This window comes from Dermacentor variabilis, chromosome 9 (assembly GCF_050947875.1).
Source record: "Dermacentor variabilis isolate Ectoservices chromosome 9, ASM5094787v1, whole genome shotgun sequence".
NCBI lineage: Eukaryota > Metazoa > Arthropoda > Arachnida > Ixodida > Ixodidae > Dermacentor > Dermacentor variabilis.
Genome location: NC_134576.1, coordinates 129690177 through 129712026, shown reverse-complemented (window position 1 = coordinate 129712026; position 21850 = coordinate 129690177). Strand labels below are relative to the sequence as shown.

The window sequence follows — 21850 nt, the reverse complement described above, 5'->3', positions numbered from 1 at the left end:
TGGTACCTGCGTCACAGATGTCTGCACGATATTATTAGTTTTTAAGATCCTTTGCTCAATACGCCTTGCAGCAAACCTCTAGAAACACAAACCTGTTCGATCTACAGATAGATTTATCTGGCGGATATATCAGGTAGTGAGGTTGAAAGCACGCGCTTCGTGCCACTCCAGCTATATCATATCTTACTTGTTTTTTTACCAAATAAATCTGATAAACACAGAAAAAGAAATGTTGGATGACGCGATGTCACAGTTAAGCGCAAGGTTAAAGGAAGGAAAAGGTAAATAAAGATAAAGTTCAGACGCGCGCACACAGCACTTTGTTTTTCTTTATTTTGCCCGCTTCACCGCCCCGTCCGCCCGGCAAACTTGGCGGGACACACAGCATGTACTGGCTCGTCGCTAGCGCCAATCGTGACAACAGGGGAGAAAAAAAAATTAGCAGAGTTAAGGTCAAGCTGCCGCCTTTCCTCCTCTCCGCTCGCGAAGCGTTTTATATAACCGCAGCGCGCGGTACCCATCACCGCTGTTATCGTACGTGGAACGTGCGGGTGCCGGTAACCGGGGGAGGTCGAAGACATGGTCGCGTCGAAGATTTTATCCCTACTTTTAGCGACACTCCTCTCGGATTCCGTCGTCTGCGGCCGTCGCGCCGAACGCGGTCTCGCGAAGGGCGCCAGCGCTTCGGAAGTCTCCTCGAGCCACGGCAGAACGTTCGCGAACTTCGACAGTTCTCCGGCCCTGACGCACCTCGAGTTCGACGAGGGTTCCCCCTCGAACGCGCACCACGGCGGCGGCGGCGATCCTGTCGCCGCGTTCCAGCCCGAGCCGCACCCGGGCTGGGCGTTCGGCCAGTACGACTACGCGCCGCACGATCGAGACTACCCCCAATGGCACCAGCATCACTCCTTTCACGAGCAAGACGTCGACGCAGCACCGCCGTTCTGGCAGACGCACGGCGAGGAGACGGTGACGAAGAGACCCGCGGGCGCGCACTCGACGGGTGCCGGCAGGGAGACCGTCGACCTCTCAGAGTTCGACCCCACCCACTCGTTTTTCGGGAGTATGTTCACGGATTCGCCGGCCACCGGTGACGGTACCAAGTCCTCTCCGCCCACTGCTTCCCCGACCGAAGCTGTCGGCTCTTCCGTCGAAAAGGGCTCGCGAAACGCGAGCACCGCGCCCGGAGAAGAAGCGCACGCCGTTTCGACGTCTGCTCAACGCGAATCGCACGGGGACCACGTGGGCGCTAAGGCGGCCGGAAACTATCCGCCACTCCCGAGTGCGTCTCTGGTGCAGCACGGCGACGGTAGCACTGAGACTCCGAACCCAGGCTCGCCGACTGTCGGTAATGAGTTGACACCAACGAACCACAGCGTTCGTCGGGAGACTGACGCCTTTCCTCGGACGACGCCAACCGCAATGGGCGTCGCTAAAGACTCTTCGGAACCGCCCACTCGATCCGACTTGCCGAGAGGGACGGGCTCTACTCGGGGTGCAGCAGCCGTCCCGGACGTTTCGAGGACCACTGCTGTTTTCAGAGATCCCGGTTTCGCGGATGCTGATTCGAATTCCGTCGACGGAAACAGAGCTGGCCACACTACTCGAGGTGTGACCTCAACAGCCGCCGGCGCTAGCGCTGAAGCCACGTCTTCGACTGTCCCAGCTCCTGCGTCCCAAGACATCGTCCCGCGCCAGGCTGCCGTAGAAACGGTTGCTTCGTCTTCGAAGCCCGCCGGCGACATCACGCAGCTTGCCACTCCGACCGAAGCAGGCGGCGGTACTGACAAAATCGTGGAGACTACCACTACTGGACGCGCCTTCACGCACGCTACAACCGCAAGCCGCCCTGCCCACCCCGAGACGTCCGTAAACGAAACGGAGATTCCAGCTACGTCTGCCTCCAAGAACACGCCTCCGAACAACGCGTCGCAGACTTTACCTTCCAGACTTCCTGAAAGCACCGAACCGCCCAAGCTTGCGACGTCCCCGCGAGAGACGCTAAGCCCGGTTCAACATGTGGTCTTCAGAAACGAATCTTCGCACTTGACGACTACACAGGCTACTACGAATTCGTCTGCAGTCTCTGAAATCGCCGGACTCCTGTCTGACCGCCTCGAGACGACCACTTCGCCTGCCACCACCAGCACTGCCCTCGGCAGGCAATTGCAAAACGGCACCACTGCGCCTTTGACGCGAGCTCCGGTAGAAGACGGCAATGGGACTTCCACTGCATCCCAACGGCCCGTCGAGTCTTCGACGTCCCGCCAAACATTCCCTGCGGTGACCGCTGGCGTGCGTCAAGCCACCGCCTCGAGCCCCACAACCGCGGAGCCGACGCGAGGCTTTCCAGCCGTACTTAAAGCCGCAGCTCCGCCGGCACAAGCAACGCCAGCGAGGAACACGGGGTTCAAACAAACCCTTCCCCCTCCGCCCCCTGTCGGTCCTCCGAAGACCGCGAGGCCCCCGGTTACGGCCGACGCTTACGTCAGACCGATCACTCAACACGGCGTGCACGAGTTCGTGCCTCAGCGCCACCGGGACGTGGAGGATTACTTCTACCACCCCCGCCACCAGTCCGGCCGCGTGGAGGAGCACGACGAATTGCGTCAGAGCCAGTGCGGCAAGTGCCAGCGCCGGCTCCACTACTGCGTGCAGAAGTGCTTCGTGCATCACAGCTGCGAGGCAGAGACGAATCCAGGTAAGGCTGCGTTCGGGAAAGCCTGGTTCATCAATGGCGAGTATGTACGTTAACAAGCTAGTTGAGCTTTTATTTTTTATTTTTACTAACCACGGTAGCTGTGCCTGTGGCGCGTTCTGCAGTCGGTTGTTACCGACCGGCAGTTTAACTTCCTCCATTTTCTTACAGTGACCGATTACTATGCTATACTGTTATGTACGATGCAGCGCTCCTGCACTATGCCGAGCCTCTCTGACAACCACTGCCGACGGCTTGGACGGAAGTTTGTAAACGTAATCCTTTCTCCCTGCAGAGCTCACCTGTCCCCGGATCAACGCCCCCTGCATGCCCCCTTACAAGCACGAGGTGGACCAGTGCCGCCACAGCGGCGACTGCGAGAGCGCCAACCACCTCTGCTGCCTGGTCGGCTGCTCCCGACGCTGCGTGCACGGTGTGCCGGTTCGAACCCAGCATTAGGCCTAGTTCGTCAACCACGTGACTGACACGTGCCACCTTCAACTGCACGCATGCGAGCTTGCGTGCACTCATTACATACACTCGCTGATCTTAAAATTGTGACTGTTAATATACTTTCACGCGTCTAAATATAAAATGGGCCTACGCTTTATCGCAGGCGTTTTATTCGTTTTTTTCAAGAAATAAAATGTTTTATCCGCGCTGTCTCGCTTCTTGCTTTTTCTTTCGCGTCGATATTTGCAAATGTGCGGTACTGCTGAGTTAATACATCTTCGTCGCAGCGAAGCGTGACACAAAGCGAGAACGAAGGTATTCCGGTACACTTGCCTGTGCATAACCCATGCATGAAGGCTATCGCTTTTGTGTTCCGGATGAAAGAACCTTTGCAGACGGACCGATTTGCGGGCATTCAACATATGTTGCCTAGACAGTGCGGCCAGAAGACAAGCCCCAGTAGTAGTGCAATTGTAACAATCCTTTATTTCAAAGCCAAAAGATAAAGCTGCTATACGGAGGTGCATGGACTTACGAGTATAGTATAACCTTCCAAAGCGAATGGAATATCGCATAATCAAACGCCAATTTCATCATTAATAGAAACCGATCCTCGCATCCTACAACATTCGTAACGTTGTCGTTACGTAGCACGTTATAAAGGGCTTTCAAAAGCACAAACGTAGCACTATGAAAAAAAAAAAAAAGCGGCTTGTGCGCATACTCTAGACACTGCCGCGATTGCGAATGATAGCGGTTTAGGCTAAAAAATTCTGACAAGGTCTCGGAACCGCGTCCGCGGCGAGTGCCCAGACCCACTGAAAAGACTCCGGACTCAAATCTGGTTGATTTGAAAATAAACGTTTACGCTCTCTCTCTGGCTCTGACCGAGGTGGCGTGATCCACTACGTAACTTATCGCGTTTTTCTGTCGACTGCGGTCGCCGGGATAAAATTCGTGCCAATTTCGTTCCTATTTCATGTTTGATCCCGCACAGGTGGCGATATTTAGCGTTAGTAGGCGATTCGAAAAAAAAAAAAAAAAAGAAGAAACGTTCCTACTTTCGAATGGCGGCTATTCGATTCGAAGGCCCAATCGAATTGGGCAATTTCTTTATTCTGAAGCTTCGAATATTCGCGCATGCTCATACAAATGAGCAACTCAACAGAATGGACATCATAGGCTGTAATTAAGCACTTGTCTGTTACAACAGATTATAATGACTATCGTGCAGGTGCATCAATAGGGCACCTCGATGCGCGCGACATCTCAGCGCATCGAGGCACCTTCTATGCATCCCTGGGAGTCTGAACACAAGCCGTCCATGCGGGCTGCGCTTCAAGCTAGTGGGACAAGTGGTCAGGCGAATAATTATAAGTTTCATCGTTACGTATACGTGCACGGACCCTGGTTATCATCGTGCCAGAGCGCCAGCATGGCGGCTTACGATGTCGTCCCATCTCTATTGTCACTGCGGCTGGGCTTATACGATTGCGCCTGGGAAAAATGTATACTCTCGGTATTATCAGTCAAGCTGTTTTTTTTTTTTTAAGGAAGATGTTCATACGAAAAGTACGCTTGTTTCTTTCTTCGAAGTACCTGCACCGACAAAAAAAAAAAATCAGTTCTTTTAGCTCACGCACGCAAATCCTATAGCAACCGATAAAAAGAGCGATTGTCTCTTCTTCCATGCAAAGCAGACTGCCGCCTGGAGCGGCACCTTGAGAAGGGCTCGGCGTATACTTGGCTACCCAGGTTCAACAGCAGGTCACAGAGAACGTTACATTTCGTTTAATGCAAACGGGATTCCATTTGGCATTCTTATTCACTCCCTCTTTTACGGTCCGTAGTAACGCACGGCACAATGAACTGATCCTCGAAAAACCTGTTCGCTTTTTCTTTTTTTCCTTGGCAATTGCATTACGCCTCGCAAAGCGACGTTTAAGAATGTTCGATAATATACACGTAAATCTTGTAGAATTGGAAGGGGGAATCTATCATTTGGCTTTGCCTGGTTCGGCAAAAATACCTTGAAACGCCGCTGTTAATAATAAGTGTAACATTTTAAATCGATTCCTCCCAGCCCTATGCCGAGCCGGCTTGCAGTATAAGGAGGACTTGCTTTTCTCGGCGCGCCATTAACAAGCTTTAGATAGTCCGCGGTCAGAACTAAACGTGGAAGCCATGAATAGCCCCAGTGGGGGCAAGTTAGAAGATCTCTTAGTGACCAAAATTTATACCGAGTTCCCCCCCCCCCCCCTACTAAGGCGTGCCTCATAATCAAATCGTGCTTTTGGCACGTAAAACCCCAGAAAACCAGAATCGTAGGCCTTCTATGGTGCAGCCATCTTTTCCCGGGGGGAGGACAGGGGGGGATCTAGAACCGGCGAAAAAAGAAAAGAGAAAAAAAGAAAAGGAAACCACAGAACGACCACAACAACGGTCAGTCTGTTCGTATCGCGTGCTCGCCGCCAGTATTCTTCGCTCGTCGTAGCTTTGTCGTCAGCGGTCACGTGGTCGAACCCGCGGCCTGCCGTACCGACCGGTGAGCGGCTACAGGGGCAGACATCACGTGCACTTATTCTAAATGGGTGCACGAGAGAGAGCGAGAGAGAGAGAGAAACGAATCTGCTTTTGTGATGCCGGACACTTTTAAGCATACACATTCAGCAAGGTCAGGCTCGTGCGTCTATCTATCTGTCCTCGCGCACGAGAGACGACAACGATCTCGTCACGAAGCTTCCCAACTTCGCGACGACTGTCGAAGAAAACCGCGTTCGCGACGCGTCGTCCCGGCTTGCGAACGCGCTGCGCGCAAAGAGGGCGACGCTGGGGAACCACGGGAGCTGGAACTTCCACTCCTGGAACGCGTTCCACTCCGCCTCCTCCTCGTCGTCGCCGCTGTGGTGGCGGTCCACCGCGACGCGCTCGGCCAGCTCGCGGGTCACGTGGTAGGCGAACAGCACGTTCGTCCTCGGACAGTGGGAGCCCCAGCCGTCGCTGCGAGGGCCGCAGCAAGCGGTGAGTGCGCGTAATGTCAGTTCGCACCCCCCCCCCCCCACCCCCATGCTGTATGGGGTGTATGTGTGTCTGGGGCATGACGTCAGTTCGCACCCCGCATGATGTCTGTATGTGTATGTCCGGGGCAACGACCCAACACACTCCGGGATTGCATCTTGAATATGTACATAGCACGCATGCAGTACAGTCACCGGCAAAAGTTTACGGGGCACGGGTTTCACGACAAATAAATGCGGATTTCCTATCTGTTAAGGCGTAGCGCTTCTAATTTAATGGATCGCATCGTAGTTCGCAAGAACTGCTACGGATAAATTTTTTTAATTTAAGAGGCCACGTGCACAGGCTTCGCGGAAAATCTGGCCCTTTCGCAAATGCCGCGTCTCGTAAACTTTTGCGCGTGACTGCACGTAGGAAAAGAGACAGGCCGCGAGCGCCCTTTCACTATTCTTGTCCGTTTTCCTATATAGGTATGTGTGTGCTGGTAACGTATTCTAGATGCAACCTTAAACAAATCGCCCGCTCTTCAACCTTTGCACTCTGGTAATGCCCTGGCTGTCAACACGCACCGTCACCATTGTGACGAGCACGTGGCGCCCCCTCGGCGTAATCTTCGTTGGCCCACCGAGCCTGGCGGGCCAACGAAGATCATGTCGAGGGGGCATCACATGCTCGTCGCGGCAACCATCATTTATTATTTACGAAGCAAGAAGAAAGGAAAGAACTAGGGCGGAGCATTGCGCAACAAAATTGAAGCCAGGAAACACGCAAGAAAGAACGAAACGACAGAAAAAAAGAAGAGGAAAAAAGAAAACAAGAAAGACAGGTCAGTTTTCTTTTTTTTTGCCCTGTCTTGTCCCTTGTTTTTTCTTTTTCCTTTCTTTTTTTCTGTCTTTTCGTTCTGCTTGCGTGTTTTTCTTTCTCTACCTAAATGATATAAAGATTCTGTTGATTCTGTCGTGAGAATCCACTGCATCCCTTGAAGAAGTTCGGTCCACCGCCGTAAGGGGACTAAACATCAATAATTTATTGTCATTTAAAACTCTCGTAGCCTGGATTCATAGGCGGCTGAAGAAAAACATCTCATTTGCGCTTAGAAATAATTTTAGTGAAGTTAGAAAGTCAGAAATCACTGTAACGCCAAGCCCAGAGTGACCTCTTCGGGCTCGTTATGAAAAACTGAATCGGGTAATGCCTTCACAGCCGCATACAAGCATCGTCGCGTTCATATTTATAGGAGCTCACACTCGTTATGTCACGAAATCGCGACGACAGGATAGAAGGATCTAAATGTTACCAACTCTTTATTTGGAACCCGCCGTGGTTGCTCAGTGGCTATGGTGTTGGGCTGCTGAGCACGAGGTCGCGGGATCGAATCCCGGCCACGGCGGCCGCATTTCGATGGGGGCGAAATGCGAAAACACCCGTGTGCTTAGATTTAGGTGCACGTTAAAGAACCCCAGGTGGTCAAAATTTCCGGAGTCCTCCACAATGCGTGCCTCATAATCAGAAAGTGGTTTTGGCACGTAAAACCCCAAATATTATTATTACTCTTTATTTGGAAGCGGAATGCGCTGCTTGGAGATGCAAACGCATCAGCAAATGCAACGGCGACGTTCAGGACACTGCCCTACCTCATATCTTCCCCGATCATCCTGTGAATGTCCTTCAGCGCGCCGTCCTTGTCGCAGTCTTGCCAAAGCGGCTGCGGATCAGTAAACTCGGTTTCTCCGTCTGTGGAAAGAGGGCGCCCGTTACACGAAGAGACAAACGGTATACTCATTCCGCTCTCCTTTCGAACGTTTAAGAGTAAGCTTTAGCTCGGGTGCTCCTATCTAAATACATGCAAAAGGATATAATTCGTTTTTCTCGGCCGCCACTGCACCAAATTTGATGAGGGTTCTTGCATTTGAAAGAAAAACTTAAAATCTAGTGACTGTTGGCTTCAAATTTTCGATTCAGGTCGTCAGTTTTTTTATTAAAAATTGGCGAAAATCGCAAACTTTCAGAAAACTAAACTATCAAGTTTACAACTCTTCAACTCGGCAATGAAAGGTGATGTCACAATTCTGTGAATTGCATCTAAAAGTACATCTAAAGCGGACAAAATTTATATGTTTCACATGAATCTAGAAAAATTTACTAATACAGAAATACAGATTTTGCAGAACCCTAGTACACGACGTAACAAATTCACGTAACATATAAATGGACATATAGAATTTGTCCACTTTGAATGATCTAATAGACGCCGTTTACAGAACCGCGATACCTTTTCTTCATGCAGAGCTATTAATGTGAAAACTTCGTGCTTCTATTTTTTCTTGAATTTTTGAAAATCGTTTTAACAAAATTCAGGCTCGAAATCGAAATTACGCTTCCAACCGTCACCAGAATTTAACTTTCTCTCTCAAATGCAACAAACTTAATTAAAATAGGTCCAAGGGCTATCTCAGAAAAGCGTTTCTGCGTTTTACATGTATTTGCATAGGCCGCGTCGGAGTTGAGCCCGAGCTAAAGCTTCCTCTTAAGGAGGTCTGACACATATATTAAAGTTGTAGACGCTCTAACAAACGCTTCTCACACGCGAAAGGAAGATACTTACCAAGTTTGAAGGCTCGGAAACAGTTATAAGATATTTTAATTAGGTACTATAAGGTTGGTCTCGAAATGTCACACCTTACGTCGTCCACATTACCGTGACTTCATGGCACAAAGAAAAACTTGCTGACGTCGTGTAGCAATAAGACTAGCTATTTATGCCGTTGCTCATTAAAAAACAAAATAGCAAGGGTGCTGCTCGCGCTTCTTTTAGCTTTGCTCGTGTGTGACAGCCGGAGCAAGTCACTGTATAGTGGCGCCATAACGCATCCATCTCCTCGACACCGAAACCGAAACTGGTTTTTAAAAGCAAAACAAGTGTTACAGCCGACTCCGGTTAATACGACCTCGGTTAATTCGAACGCAGTGGAAAGTCCTAGCGAGACACTGTGCATTGCTACTGAAGAAAAACTCGTCTATTTCGAACGCGAAAGCATGCCGTTTCGGTTAATTCGACCCCCGCCCTCAGGCGAGCAGTGATTGCTGAAAGCTTGAAAAACCCAAAAAATTCAGCAGACCGCGCTACTCCTTCTCTAGCGTTGTTTCCCTGGGCGTGAAGGTGGCGCTCCTTCAGACTGTGAAGCCATCCGTTGCTGCTTGCTTAAAGGGACACTAAATCAAAACACTAAAACAGTTTAGACTGATAAAGCATTGTTTGAGAACTCTGCAAGCGGACATTTCAAAATAATAGTTAGAATATTAGGTGATAAAATGAAGGTCAAAGTATCAGTATTTGAATTTCGCGCCGAAACCCCGACGTCGGTACGTCAGTGTGACGTCAGGGATTCCAAGGTATGTTTTCGTATTTGGGTCGCGTTGGCTAAGTAAAGGTTCGCCAAACTTGCCATCTTTAATATTTGGTTCCTTTAGAACACAACGCAGTCAATATGTACTGCTAAATAAATAAGTAGGCCCTAGAAGATGTTACAAAAACCATGATGTCACAGCGACCTGGTGCAGGAACTTCATGGAGGTGTCGCCACCTATATTTCGCTTTTGCGCTTTTTCTTGCTTACTAAGCCTCTTATCGTGGTAAGACTGGTGTTTTTGGTGTTGTAGAAGGGTAATCTAATGATGCAGAAGAAATAATTTTTCTCCCTTTAATGTCCCTGTAATGTCGCGTCGCGACCCCATATTCAGCAGACTGCTCTGTCTGCTCAGCATGGTGTAGCGTGTCAATCGCACAGCGCTGCCCCCCCCCCCCCCCATAGAGGTCAAGAACTAAATTCTTCAGGATCCCTTTTTTTATCCTAATAGACATGAATTCGTTCAATTTGCCGCCGTTTGTTGATTCGACCTTTCGGATAATTCAACCAAATCTTGCAGTCCAGCAAGGGTCCAATTCACACAGTCCAAAATGACGGCGATTGGGGCGATATGATATTCCATGACGTTTTCTTGACAGTAGTGCCACTCGGAATAGGTGAAGGAAAAATACTAAAAAATATAAAGAAAGAAGAAACAGTTAGGAGACCGGCAGCGCTTAATTCTACCTGACGTGACACCTGTGAATTGCTTTTATACTTCAGCGAACAGAACGCCAAAAAATGCAGCTCATTCGACACGTGCCTACAGAAGATGAAGAAATTCGCATATTCCACGCACGACAAAGACACAGACGGTGAGAACTCACGCATATCTCTCCAAATTTTATTACGGCTTCTGCTTCTGCGATCTCACGTGTCCGATCTCAGCGTGCGATCGCAATGTGTTAACAGCGGTAAACAAAGAGACCACATGTGTTTCCCACCGTAAGCACATTTACGTAAAAGCCGCATGCGCGAATGTGTTCACAATGGTAAACGTATCAATCATAATCGTCATCGGACCAGTCGGGCGACGTGGCAAGAAGGCTGCTCCGACTGCTGGAGCTTGTTGAAAACATGTCGGTATGTATGTCGGAAAACATGTACGTTGGAACAGTATGTCGGAAAACATGTTGGATGTCGGTATTTTTGTCATGCGATGGGTCGGAGTGGTTTTTTTTTTATTCTTCTTCTGTTTGTTTTGTATTTTTACGCGCGCGTACATGTTTTGCGCTTCCCACTCGAGCAGAAGAAACTCCTCAAGAAGAAAGCTGAAACCGATTGACAGCGTGACCTCCGAAACCGGGTGACACACCCAATCGCGCATTGCTCGATCTCGGAGGCTATTCTAAAGAGAAGAAAAATTCACCTATATCCACGCGGGCGGCGCTGAAATCGGCGACGTACGCCACGACTCCTCGGGTCGGGACGTCGAACCGCTTCCCGTCTACCTTCCACTGTACGAATTCCCTCTGCGTAGTCGCGACGTAAACGCTGTCGAGGCTGAGGTGTCGGTGCTCGAAGTTGAGTCCGGCTTCGGCCGCCGCCAGAGTGAGTATGACCTGCCGGAAGATGCTGACCGCCTGCCCAGTGCTCAACACCTGCGCCCGGCAGATAGATAGATAGACAGACAGACAGACAGACAGACAGACAGACAGACAGACAGACAGACAGACAGACAGACAGACAGACAGACAGACAGACAGACAGACAGACAGACAGACAGACAGACAGACAGACGGATAGATAGATAGATAGATAGATAGATAGATAGATAGATAGATAGATAGATAGATAGATAGATAGATAGATAGATAGATAGATAGATAGATAGATAGATAGATAGATAGATAGAGAAAGCGGCCAAGCGGCCGCGCGCGCCCGCCTAGGCCACTGTATCTCGGTAACTATGCTCGACGGGGACACCGTCCGCCACGCGCTGTGTTACCGCGACTTAGTTCGCCTTGATGCGCAGCACGAAGGTCAATTTGCTCGCTGCTGCTGCCGCGCTTCCTCGCTCCAGCATTTCGACAGCGAGTTTCCGTGGTCATCGAGCGAGGCGTGTTTATGTTTGCTTGTGTGCGCGTGACGCCGTGCTTGTTTAGTTAGTATGCGTTTGTTTACAAGCTTATACGGAAACTATTATTGCTATTTCGTATAGCTGTCCATTAATTTGCTATCGCAATGGGGGCTTCGCCTTTCGGCCGAAACCACGACGTTTATTTTAACGGTAAAGCTGGACTATATTGTATATTATACAACGACCAAAGCCTGAACAATCAGTAAGTTTAAAAGATCTTTTACAGAGACACGAGCGGCCTTGTACGAAAAAAAACCGTGATCTTTTTTTTAATGTTGTTATACAATTGAAACGTACACTACAGTATATGCAGAAAAGCCATGTTGCCCGCCAGTGAACAGTGGCGTGCAATGTGAGATGCAGCACGGTGTACGTGATTAAGAGGGCCCCAAGTTCACTGTAACAATACCGCACGGCGGTGCCGACATACGAATAATCGAAGAACTAAACACCTTAACACATGGACTCCGAGATTTGCAAGCACGCTGTCTCGGAAGCCATGCTTTACAATTACCGGTATTTATACCAATTTTTCGTATGCCGGCGTCGCTGTGAAGTCTTGGGGTCCTTTCGAACACGTGCGCCTAGTTCCAGCTGATATTGCACGTGATAGTACATCCATTTATGTTAATGCCTGTCATTAATATTTTTTTCGCTATCTTTGGAGGCATTATTATAATTTTTGGCCTTAACAATCTGCCCTTCGAGCTACTAAATTTTCGATATACGACGTATAATGAGCGCCGTTAGCTGTAGTCGTGACCTGACTGTAAGGAAGGTTTGCTATTTATTTGCTGTTTCAATAAGAAATTTGTTTCTTTGCCCGTTTCAGCTAAGGAACGTACTGTTCCTTGTCAGCAACTGTCATGACCTATCGGCTAAACAGACAGGGTCACGTGGCGAGAGCGTCTTACGGTCAGCGCGATGTACCTGCATTGACGATAGTGGAATTCCGGCGTAGTCCATCTGCAGCACTAGGTAAGGCTGAGGCACTTGACGATAGTCTGAAAGGAGATGTAGGTATACAGCAATTGAATACATTATTAAAGCGGCCAAACCAATGTGCATGATAAGGCAAACGTTACAAAAACGAGGCTGGAATGCTATGTTAGCCTTTTTGGAACCATCTTGACGTTTGCTTTAAGTAAAATCAGAAAATGATTATTAGCTGAGAAAAAATGGTACGTGACAATCCAACTCCTTCTTCCCAATAAAAATTATCATTCGGAAATTGCGTCGGAGATGACGTAAGTGAACATCCCATCTTTCGCCTTTCTTTGACATTTGAACGTACCCTCTTTTACACGAGAGTGAAGAAGGACGCAAGGGAGAGAAAGCAAGACAGGAGGAGAGAGTCAGGGAAAGGAGGTCGCAGGAAACAATAAGAAAGGCAATAAAATGATATATAGAGAAGTGGTTCTTGTGGGGAAGGAGAAAAGGCTAGCGCTATTTTCTGCAACCCACGCGGGAGCACGGCTCAGCGCCAGCAGGGTGGACGGGACGGGGTTAAAAGAGAGAGAGGGTAGGAGGGAGAAAGGTAGAGGGTCGTAGAGATGGAAGCGAAGTAGTGGCCGATCAGGAAGCCCGAGGTGGTGGGATGGCCGTTCGGCCATCCGTCTTTGTAAAAATGTCCTATAGTCTCGCTGAGAGCCCCGACGAGTCGAGGTACTCGACGACACTTAGGAAGGCTGGTAGCTGATTACGACAGGGGAAGAGGATATCTTCCTGTCGTGAACATGGGAGCCCCAGGCGGTGGAACTCTTGCAGAAGTATGCAGATCCTACGCACTGTGGGAATCAATGCATTTAGGGATGGAAGAGAAGAACTATCGAAGAGCAAATGCGAGCGAATGTACGTATGAAATTATCGATAGAAATGATAATGGAAAGATAAAATAGGGAAGCGAAGATGAGAGAAAGAGAGTAAAGTTTGTTCTTTCTCCTTGAAGTTGAGCAAGTCTCTTCAAGGTGCTAATCGGCGTTGATGAAGCCGGAGGCAGGTTGGAGGTAACAAACTTGGAGATATATGGCAGCGAAAATATTTACACAGTCAAATACAGAGTTTGCAGATGAACGCTGACGATAAACACAGAAGTGAACAGCGTCTTACTCTTCTGCCTTTCCTAAGTTAGAGCATAGGACAACTGTCCCTACACACGACCAACCGAGTCTCACTGTTCGAACACCAAGTGATTACAGCCCAGACTAGCATTGCATCGTACGGAGTCTTACTGATCTATCAGTTTAGCGACTACTGCCTAGACTGAAAAGAATGGGTTCCATACAGCCTTTAAATACATTTCAGTAAAACAATTAAAAGAGGATGTGGCAAGCGCTGGCCTGCCTCGACATTCCCCAAGTCAATCAGGTTACAACTGAATTTAAGCCACCACCTACTGGGTTGTGTCTAATCTGGTTGGCAGAGTTGTTAGACTTTAAGCAAGCATTCGGCACTCTTTCCCAGCATGGCTCTCGCTCTCTCTCTTCTATTCCCACGCTCTTAGCGATTCTTCGCTGCCTGGGTGCCTCTAATTTCGGTCGTCACGTACCCGCGGGATTTTGCCCGCAGGCCCGCTCTCATAGGATACCAGAAGTGGTACCACACCGGCAATTTACAAGCGCTCCGTCAGAGGAGCATGTTTTGTCGAATTCTTTCGACGACTGGGCTGTTCTTCCTTTAGGGAATCCTTGGAACCGTCTCCGCGCAAGTCAGAGAACGCGCGGAAGGTGCCTGCCATTGTGGGTCCTTTGCCATATAGGCATTTAGACCTCACAAAATGGCGCGAGAAGTCATCACCCCCACCCCCCACCCCCAACCTTTGGTGACGGTGTCATTGCTCCCACATTCATGGTACGGATCACTTGGTAATTAGCCCTGCATTCCAGCGTTTCACGCACAGTCAATTACAGTGCAGAGAGAGAGAGAGAAAGAGAGAGTCGAGAAAGTGCTTGCATACTTTAGTGCGCCACACCATCTATTCTGCACGTTTGAGATGAGCGGCTTAACAGAGCGAATGGAGGGAAGAATTTGGGGGTAGAAATGATAACGGAAGAAAGAACGAAAAATGGGAAGGGACCGGAAGTGCATGGGGATGGAGTGACGGGAGCGAAGGGATCGCAGGAAGTGGACTCTCGGAGGCAGGGATCATTTTCATCCCTAATACTCAGTTAATTCATTCCCTCACCGATTATGTGGTCGACGCTCCTCGGTCTGGCGTCGTGGCGGACTGCGGCGAACTTGTGGCAGGCATCGCTCAATTCCCGCGGGTAGCCATCCCACACGCATAGAGCCCTATTTGTCCAGAAAACGGGGAGTTGGAAATGAGCATCCATCGCGCGAGCGTTACACGATGTCCACGAGTACGTTCTTATTCTTTATGCATATGAAAAGGTTTCGTGCGAAGTTCGTTCAAACATGTGCAGCGACGTAATTCCTTGAGACGACGGAATTATTACGTTGCAATCAAATGACAAGTATTTTTTTAAGCAGCAGACGATTCTCGAAGGCTTTGATACGACGAGCCCTCTGCGACAGTGTTGCGGTCACACGTACGATTTGATGCGGAGCACCCACCAAAGCTGCCGTGAGATTGGCGTGTATTTGCCCTCATCCATCCTTCCATCTCACACCACCACCCAACATCTTACAGTGCATTCCATTCTATCTCCTGTGATGCCTGTACCTCCGTCTACCCATCGCGGCTTTGTGCTAACGTTCAAAGTTCGACGTGGTGTCTTTCTTACGAAGTAAGTGTTTAATCTGGCGATAACGATTCTAATTGTCGGTGAAGATGGAACGTGCGCAGTCTTTCTTCAGATTCAACAGCAGATGCCACGTACTTACCTCGTGAAAAGAACGAATCCCGTGGTGAAATTTTGTCCTCCGTCATCGGTTAGTCGTTCGAGAGCCCTGAAAAAAATGAAAGTGGTTTCGTTATGTAAAAAAAAATTTATGACATTCGTCATTATGTCAAGAATTGTCAGGCGAGTGATGTTTGCGCACAATTTACAGAATGTCAGTGACGACGGAGAAGGAAGCCGGATCAGCAGGTTTGGGGGAAGGTAAGAGGGGAGAGAGGGGTTTTCAAGCAAGTCGATCGAGGTCGTTTCATTAAAGGCCGGAACAACGAATTGATTTATCTAGCGAACGAGCAATACACCGACAAATTAAACAGAGATCACCCAGAGCGTGCGATTTTTCGCGTGCTCACCTGGCAACCAGCAAGTCGTTGCAGAGCTGCTTCGCGTTAACGTCCAATGTGTTTCCGCGGCTTATTTCGCCTTGATCGGCAGCACGAAGGTAAATTCGCTCGCTGCTGCTGCCGCGCTTACTCGCTCCAGCGTTTGGACAGAGAGTTTCTGCGGTCATCGAGTGAGATGTGCTCATGCTTGCTGGTGCGCGCGTGACGCCATGCTGGTTAATTTAGTTAGTATGCCTATGTTTACAATTTTATACGATGACAACTATCCATACATCGTATAGCTGTCCACTAATCTGCTATCGCACTGGATGCTTCGCCTTTCGGGAAAAACCGCGAGCTTTATTTTAACGGTAAAGTTGAGCTACATTGTATATTATACAATGACCAAAGCCTGAACGCGCACATGTGGTTTGCTTTCTTTTTTTTTGCCACACAGAGGGCGCGTGAGTTACTGCGTGCTCACCTGGCGACGAGCAAGTGGTTGCAGAGCTGCTTCGCGTAACGGTCAATGTACTCGACGTGCAGGACCTTGAGCACTGCGATTCCGCCCGGCGTTCTGACCCGAAACACGTCCGAGTGTTTTCCCTCGCTCATTTTGACGACGCTGCGCGCACCCCTGCGGAGGCCGCAGTGGTATAGCCTTAGCCAAGCGTTCACGAGCGAGCCTCAATTCAACTTCTATCTCGACTCCACCACGACACCGATGATGATTATCATAATGAGAATCGTGATGATGATCATGATGATATTCGCTAATGGCATGCCCTTTTCATCGCGGTGGCGACAGTCACATAGCTTGTGTGAGTCACTTACGCGTCACCCTGTCGTAATGTAGTATTTTACTTATCTCTCCCTTCCCTCGTAATGCTATACACAGGCCTGTGAAGATCCCCATCTCTACCCTGCGTTTTCTTTTTTTCACTCTAATCGTACCTTGCTGACATCCACCGTCGACCAGTTAACGCCGTCATCACCTTCTAAGCCCAGCGCTTCTGGTATGCGCACGTTCTCTACGCTGTGCTCCTACGACGATATTTCTAGTCAAACCCCCTTTGAAACATCGTGACTACAAGTAGCCACTTAGCCCGCCTGAGCTAATAAGGTTTTACTATATCTATTTCAGCCTAAGATTTTTTTTTACTACCTCTACATTTATCTTGTGAAGTTATACCTATGCCTCTAACAATACCACCACCATCTCTTCCTTGCCTTTCTTCCAACAACACTCTAAACTTATCTTGCTTATCTTGACCACTGGCCAGCTAATGCTCCCATCCGCTTTGAATATACCAGCGCTTCTTGGAAGGTGCACGATCCCTACACTGTAAAATAATTTACACTCTTAAAATGAGACAGCGTGTAAATGTGCCTATAACTCACACCCTTATGGTGTTGTTCAAATAACGGTTACTCTAATGGTAGGAGTTACCTGTATAGACACATTTGCACCTTTTTTCTTCACATTTAAAAGTGCAAATTAGTTTACAGTGTAGGGTTCGGGCTGAGTATATGTTTTTGCATTCCATTACAATGTGCTGCGTGATCTCTGAATTTTTTTTTTCTGCAACAGATACGTGCTCACCCTGTTACGAATACTTGTTCTTGTGTGTTCCTCTCCTCAAGCAGCCATCTCGGGACTCAAAAAGCAAGGCACTGCCATTAGTGTTAATGACCTTACATTTTATTTCCTGATTTGTTGGTTGGCGTCTTTGCAAAACTCTATGTACTTTCTTTTTTGCTTTCCAACCTTCGCGTCCAACTTACCACCTTTATTTTTATAAACCTGTACTTTTGATGACTCCGCATTCACTAAGTAGTAGTGCGGGAGGGCTCCTTAGATGATGATGATTTCTATTATTTTTATTGACATCACCTTCGAAACATCTGGGCGGCGACAAATAGTCACTCAGCCTTTTTTTCATATATACAATCAGGTTTTACTACATATATGCGTCCGAGCTGGGCGGCGGAGTTATATATGTACGTGGTAACTCCACTGTCACCAGCTCGGGGCATGATGCGAGGCACACGGGGACAGACAACGAGTTCAGCTCCGGTACGATGGGGTCGCCACACAGGCAGCGCGTCTTCTTTCACTCCTCCTCGGACGCCATGTCCTGCCTTGGAAGCCCTCAATAATCTGTACACGGTCTACTTGGACCTCGTCGTCTCCACGAATGTTGATGTTCGTAAACGTTACACATGGCATTTCTGATGCGAAAGCGTCAAACGACCCATTGAGCGAGAAACTCCGGCGGCGTCTGTAGCAGCGAAACGGCACCAAAATTCCCATTCGCCGCGACTGGGCGCTCGTGCTCATGACGCTGGCTGGGGCCTCACGGGAGCAGAGCGGGCGAAGCGGAACGCCTGCTGCCCCGCTAGCGCGCCAGGTGCTGCGTGACGGCAGAGGGCACGCGTCGCCGTATATGCTCCGTCGAGGGGCACTGGTGACGTGGCGTCGAGGCGCGCTGGTGACGTAGCATCGCCGCGACGCCACGTCACCAGCGCGCCTCGACGGCGCATACACGGCGACGCGTCGCATGCCCCGCTGGTGGCCGCTGCTGCTTCCTCGGTCTCGTCGCGTAGGACGTCGGTGGCACGCGGCGTCTTTGATTTCTCAGCAATATCGTTCAAACATGCTAACATAGAAACTTCACCAAAAAATGATAACGAAATAAAGAGTCCGTACCAATCTATTCGCAAAATTCGATAACATACCCCGCAGCAAAATTCGAGAACATTACTCGCAGCGCAAGACTCGAAGGACCGCTGGACGGCGTTCAATTGGACATTACTGCTTTCGCATTCACAACTTATAAGAAGTGCTTAAGTGTCCCCTGATTTCTTTTTTCTTTCGCTTGTAGGGACGGCGCTAACTTAGAATGGCTTCTGTAAGATAAGTTGCAGCGTTTCATGGAAACGATGACGATTACATTCAATGAGATTGCCACTTTCGGATTTTTTTTCTTTAGTTGAAGCGAAAGCGAGCCTTAATTTCAGGTGCCTAACAAAGACTGCATGACTGCCAAACGTAGTTCGGAGCCCCACTTCAAGGTGACTCTCATAGATAGCGGCTTTGTGAAGTAAAACTCCATCGTTTAATTTGATTCAAAGATGCGCGTGGTTAGGTTTAGATACCTTTTGCAGGAAAACCGTAGTGGTCGAACTTAATCCAGAGTCCTCTGCTCAAGCCTCTCTTACGCTTAAGGCCAGCCAACTGTATCATTCTCTGTGTTCTCTAGCAGACACCAGAGCTACCGAGCTGCGGAATCGCTCTCACGTGATGTTCGCCACATTGAACAACAACCTCTGCTCCAGGACCGTAATCACGTTGTGTTCGCTGCACAGCTGAACTACAATATTTGCTCAATAACAGTTGAATTTGTATAGATGGAACAGCGTGCGCTTATGTTGCCCTCAGAGAGAAAATGCAGTCCAGTATAAAGCTTGTCGAAGCTTTCGTCTTTTTTTGTCTTTTCACTGAATATGTGACGAAGGCACCGCCGCATGTATCCTCGTGACGTCACGCTCTGCAGCCTTTGTCTGCGGGAGGCAGAGAACGCTAATAACCTAATCCCTCGTGACCCACGTGCGACGAACTCACGTGCGGTCTAGGACGTCGGCGAACGTGGTTGCCGACAACTGTCCGCAGGCTCCGAGCAGTTCGCCGAACAGCCGCGAGGTGTCGCGCGTGTCCAGAGCCGGGTGGGACGCCTGCAGGTTCTCGGCGAACGCGTCCAGCACGACCTTCACGATGTTCGATAAGCCATCCTTCGGCCGAAAAAAAAGGGAGTGGGGAGGGGGGGGGGGCAAACGGGGAATAGAGCTTTAAAAGAAAAGGTCGCCGTAGCCAGGATTTGTCGCAGTGAGAATATTTTAGGTATCGTTAGTTGCTTCATTGCGTTTTTTCCGCAAGGAGAAGAGCGGCGCTAACCAGCACACCTGTGGCTCACCTTGCAATACGGACGTTGCTGCGCTATAAACACACGGACAACTGAAGCAGAAGTGGAGAACACGCGCGCAGACTCACAGCTAAATTTTATTGGGTGAAAGATGACATACATACATACATACATACATACATACATACATACATACATACATACATACACACACACACAAACACACACACACACACACACACACACACACACACACACACACACACACACACACACACACACACACACACACACACACACACACACACACACACACACACACACACACACACACACATACATACATACATACATACATACATAGCATGATCAAAATGAGGTCATTATGCTGATAGGCCATCCAAAATCGCTGCCGTCACAATCTTGCTTCCAGAAACTGCACCTCATAATCAACAAGCACAATGGAAGGATCGCTGACACACGCATGCGCTTTCTTCTTTACAACATAGGCCTCGAACAGCTCCCGTGTACGACGATCTCTATGACGGTATAAAATTTTAGTTTTTTTTTCTAGAAGCGGAAGGCGCACCTTCCTTGCCTCTTTTCCACAAGCCCAACTCTTTCAGAAGATGAACTCCACTAACTAGCCCAACTTGCTGCTCTACTACACCTGTAGTATAGGTCGCTGTACATATAGGCCGACTCGTCATATGTGTGTTGTCTTCAGGTGCACCGTGGATTTGAAATGCGGATCTTAAAGGCTACGCTGTCGCTTGTTCAATGCGGCGGAAGCGATTTTGGGGGCCGGAAACACGTCATAGACGCCCGGTTTTCGACGCCACCCTAGCTATAGTCGGCGTCAGGGCGACGCGCGCGCCTCGCAAATTAGTTGCGCATGCGCCCTCTGCGTCGGCGCCTTCTTGATGGCGGTGAAAACCCGGACAACCGGCGACCGCCACGAAAACGGGCGAAAGAGCCAAAGAAAGCTGATTGCTTTTAAAAGCGCGCGCATGCGTTTCTTAAACTCTGTCTTCTCCTTTATACTAGTCTTTATGAGGAGGAGCCCCCTTTACGTGTTATTTTCGTTCCACGCTGTAAAGTATTGGCGCACGCGTGCAGGCCAAGAACGACACCAGCATAAAGAGGACCGAATCGGTAAGGGTTTATTACTGGACAAAATGCAGGTGGGGGCAGGAAAGACGGACAAAACAAAGGAAATCAGAACAATACAAACGCCGACTATACGCGCACGCAAGCGTACACAATCGCAAACTCACAGACGCACGACACTCTAATGGTACATTCGACTGGTTGCCATCGCGCTCTGTATACTCGGTCTGCAGCGATGTGGACCTAATGCGAAGCTCCCTCGAGATCGGAGTCAGAGAACGCCTGCCCCAGCCGAATGCCCAGAGCAATCGGAGTAAGCCGCGTGATCGAGTTTCTGTCGCATTTCTGTAGGCTCCCACACACTCACAGGTTGGAGACAATGGGATTGCCTCGGAGAGCTCCCAGCTGGAGCGGCGCGCTCTGCAATGCCTTGAACGAACTGAACGAACGAGGCGAATAGTGTTCCGGACGATTGGTTTCGAATATAGCCGGATGCAAAGCGCATCCCGAGAGCACTCGAAAGCCGACCAGTCGAATATGGCACATAAGAAATCACTGAAAGCTTAGCGGAACCGAAATGGACTTACGAGCGTAGATCCTTCCTGGTCACTTGGCGCGTCTTCGTCCAAGTTGTCGTCGCTACTATCGTCGTTCCCTTGCACGGGCCTGCCGAAGGTCTCGTCAACCATGGGCCGCCTCTCGCCGGAATTCCACGCGCGTTCGCTTTTCATGGGGCCTACAACCAGCGTCGTGGTCAATCAAGGCACCTTAGAAACAATTCCCGATGCAACAGTGCAATGATCATTCATTCATTCATTCATTCATTCATTCATTCATTCATTCATTCATTCATTCATTCATTCATAATGCCCTCTATTTTTCGCACATTGCAGACGTCAATATAAGTCAATAATAATAAAAAAAATTAAATTCTGTAGTTTAATGTGCCCAAACCACGATCTGACCGTGAGGCACGTGTGA

General features: G+C 49.2%; 2 protein-coding genes across 3 annotated transcripts; one reads left to right on the top strand and one right to left on the bottom strand.

Annotated features, from left to right (window-relative positions):
- Positions 1–543: 543 nt before the first annotated feature.
- LOC142557491 (uncharacterized) lies at positions 544–3403 on the top strand. Its single transcript, XM_075669384.1, has 2 exons — positions 544–2701; positions 2994–3403. The coding sequence occupies exons 1-2, from the start codon at positions 580–582 to the stop codon at positions 3155–3157; spliced, it is 2286 nt and encodes a 761-aa protein (XP_075525499.1). The 5' UTR covers positions 544–579; the 3' UTR covers positions 3158–3403.
- Positions 3404–5764: 2361 nt separating this feature from the next.
- Positions 5765–21712, bottom strand: LOC142557489 (serine/threonine-protein kinase haspin-like). 2 transcript variants are annotated; one of them, XM_075669379.1, is made up of 9 exons: positions 21457–21712; positions 19462–19628; positions 16321–16473; positions 15500–15565; positions 14841–14947; positions 12587–12660; positions 10946–11177; positions 7804–7903; positions 5765–6151 (listed from the first exon to the last, which is right to left on the bottom strand). In XM_075669379.1, exons 1-9 carry the CDS (start codon positions 21598–21600, stop codon positions 5845–5847), a joined length of 1350 nt encoding a protein of 449 aa, XP_075525494.1. In that variant the 5' UTR covers positions 21601–21712; the 3' UTR covers positions 5765–5844. The 2 variants fall into 2 exon arrangements, with proteins under 2 accessions (XP_075525494.1, XP_075525495.1); XM_075669380.1 differs by lacking the exon at positions 16321–16473 and having other exon boundaries at positions 21457–21711.
- Between the last annotated feature and the right edge of the window lie 138 nt (positions 21713–21850).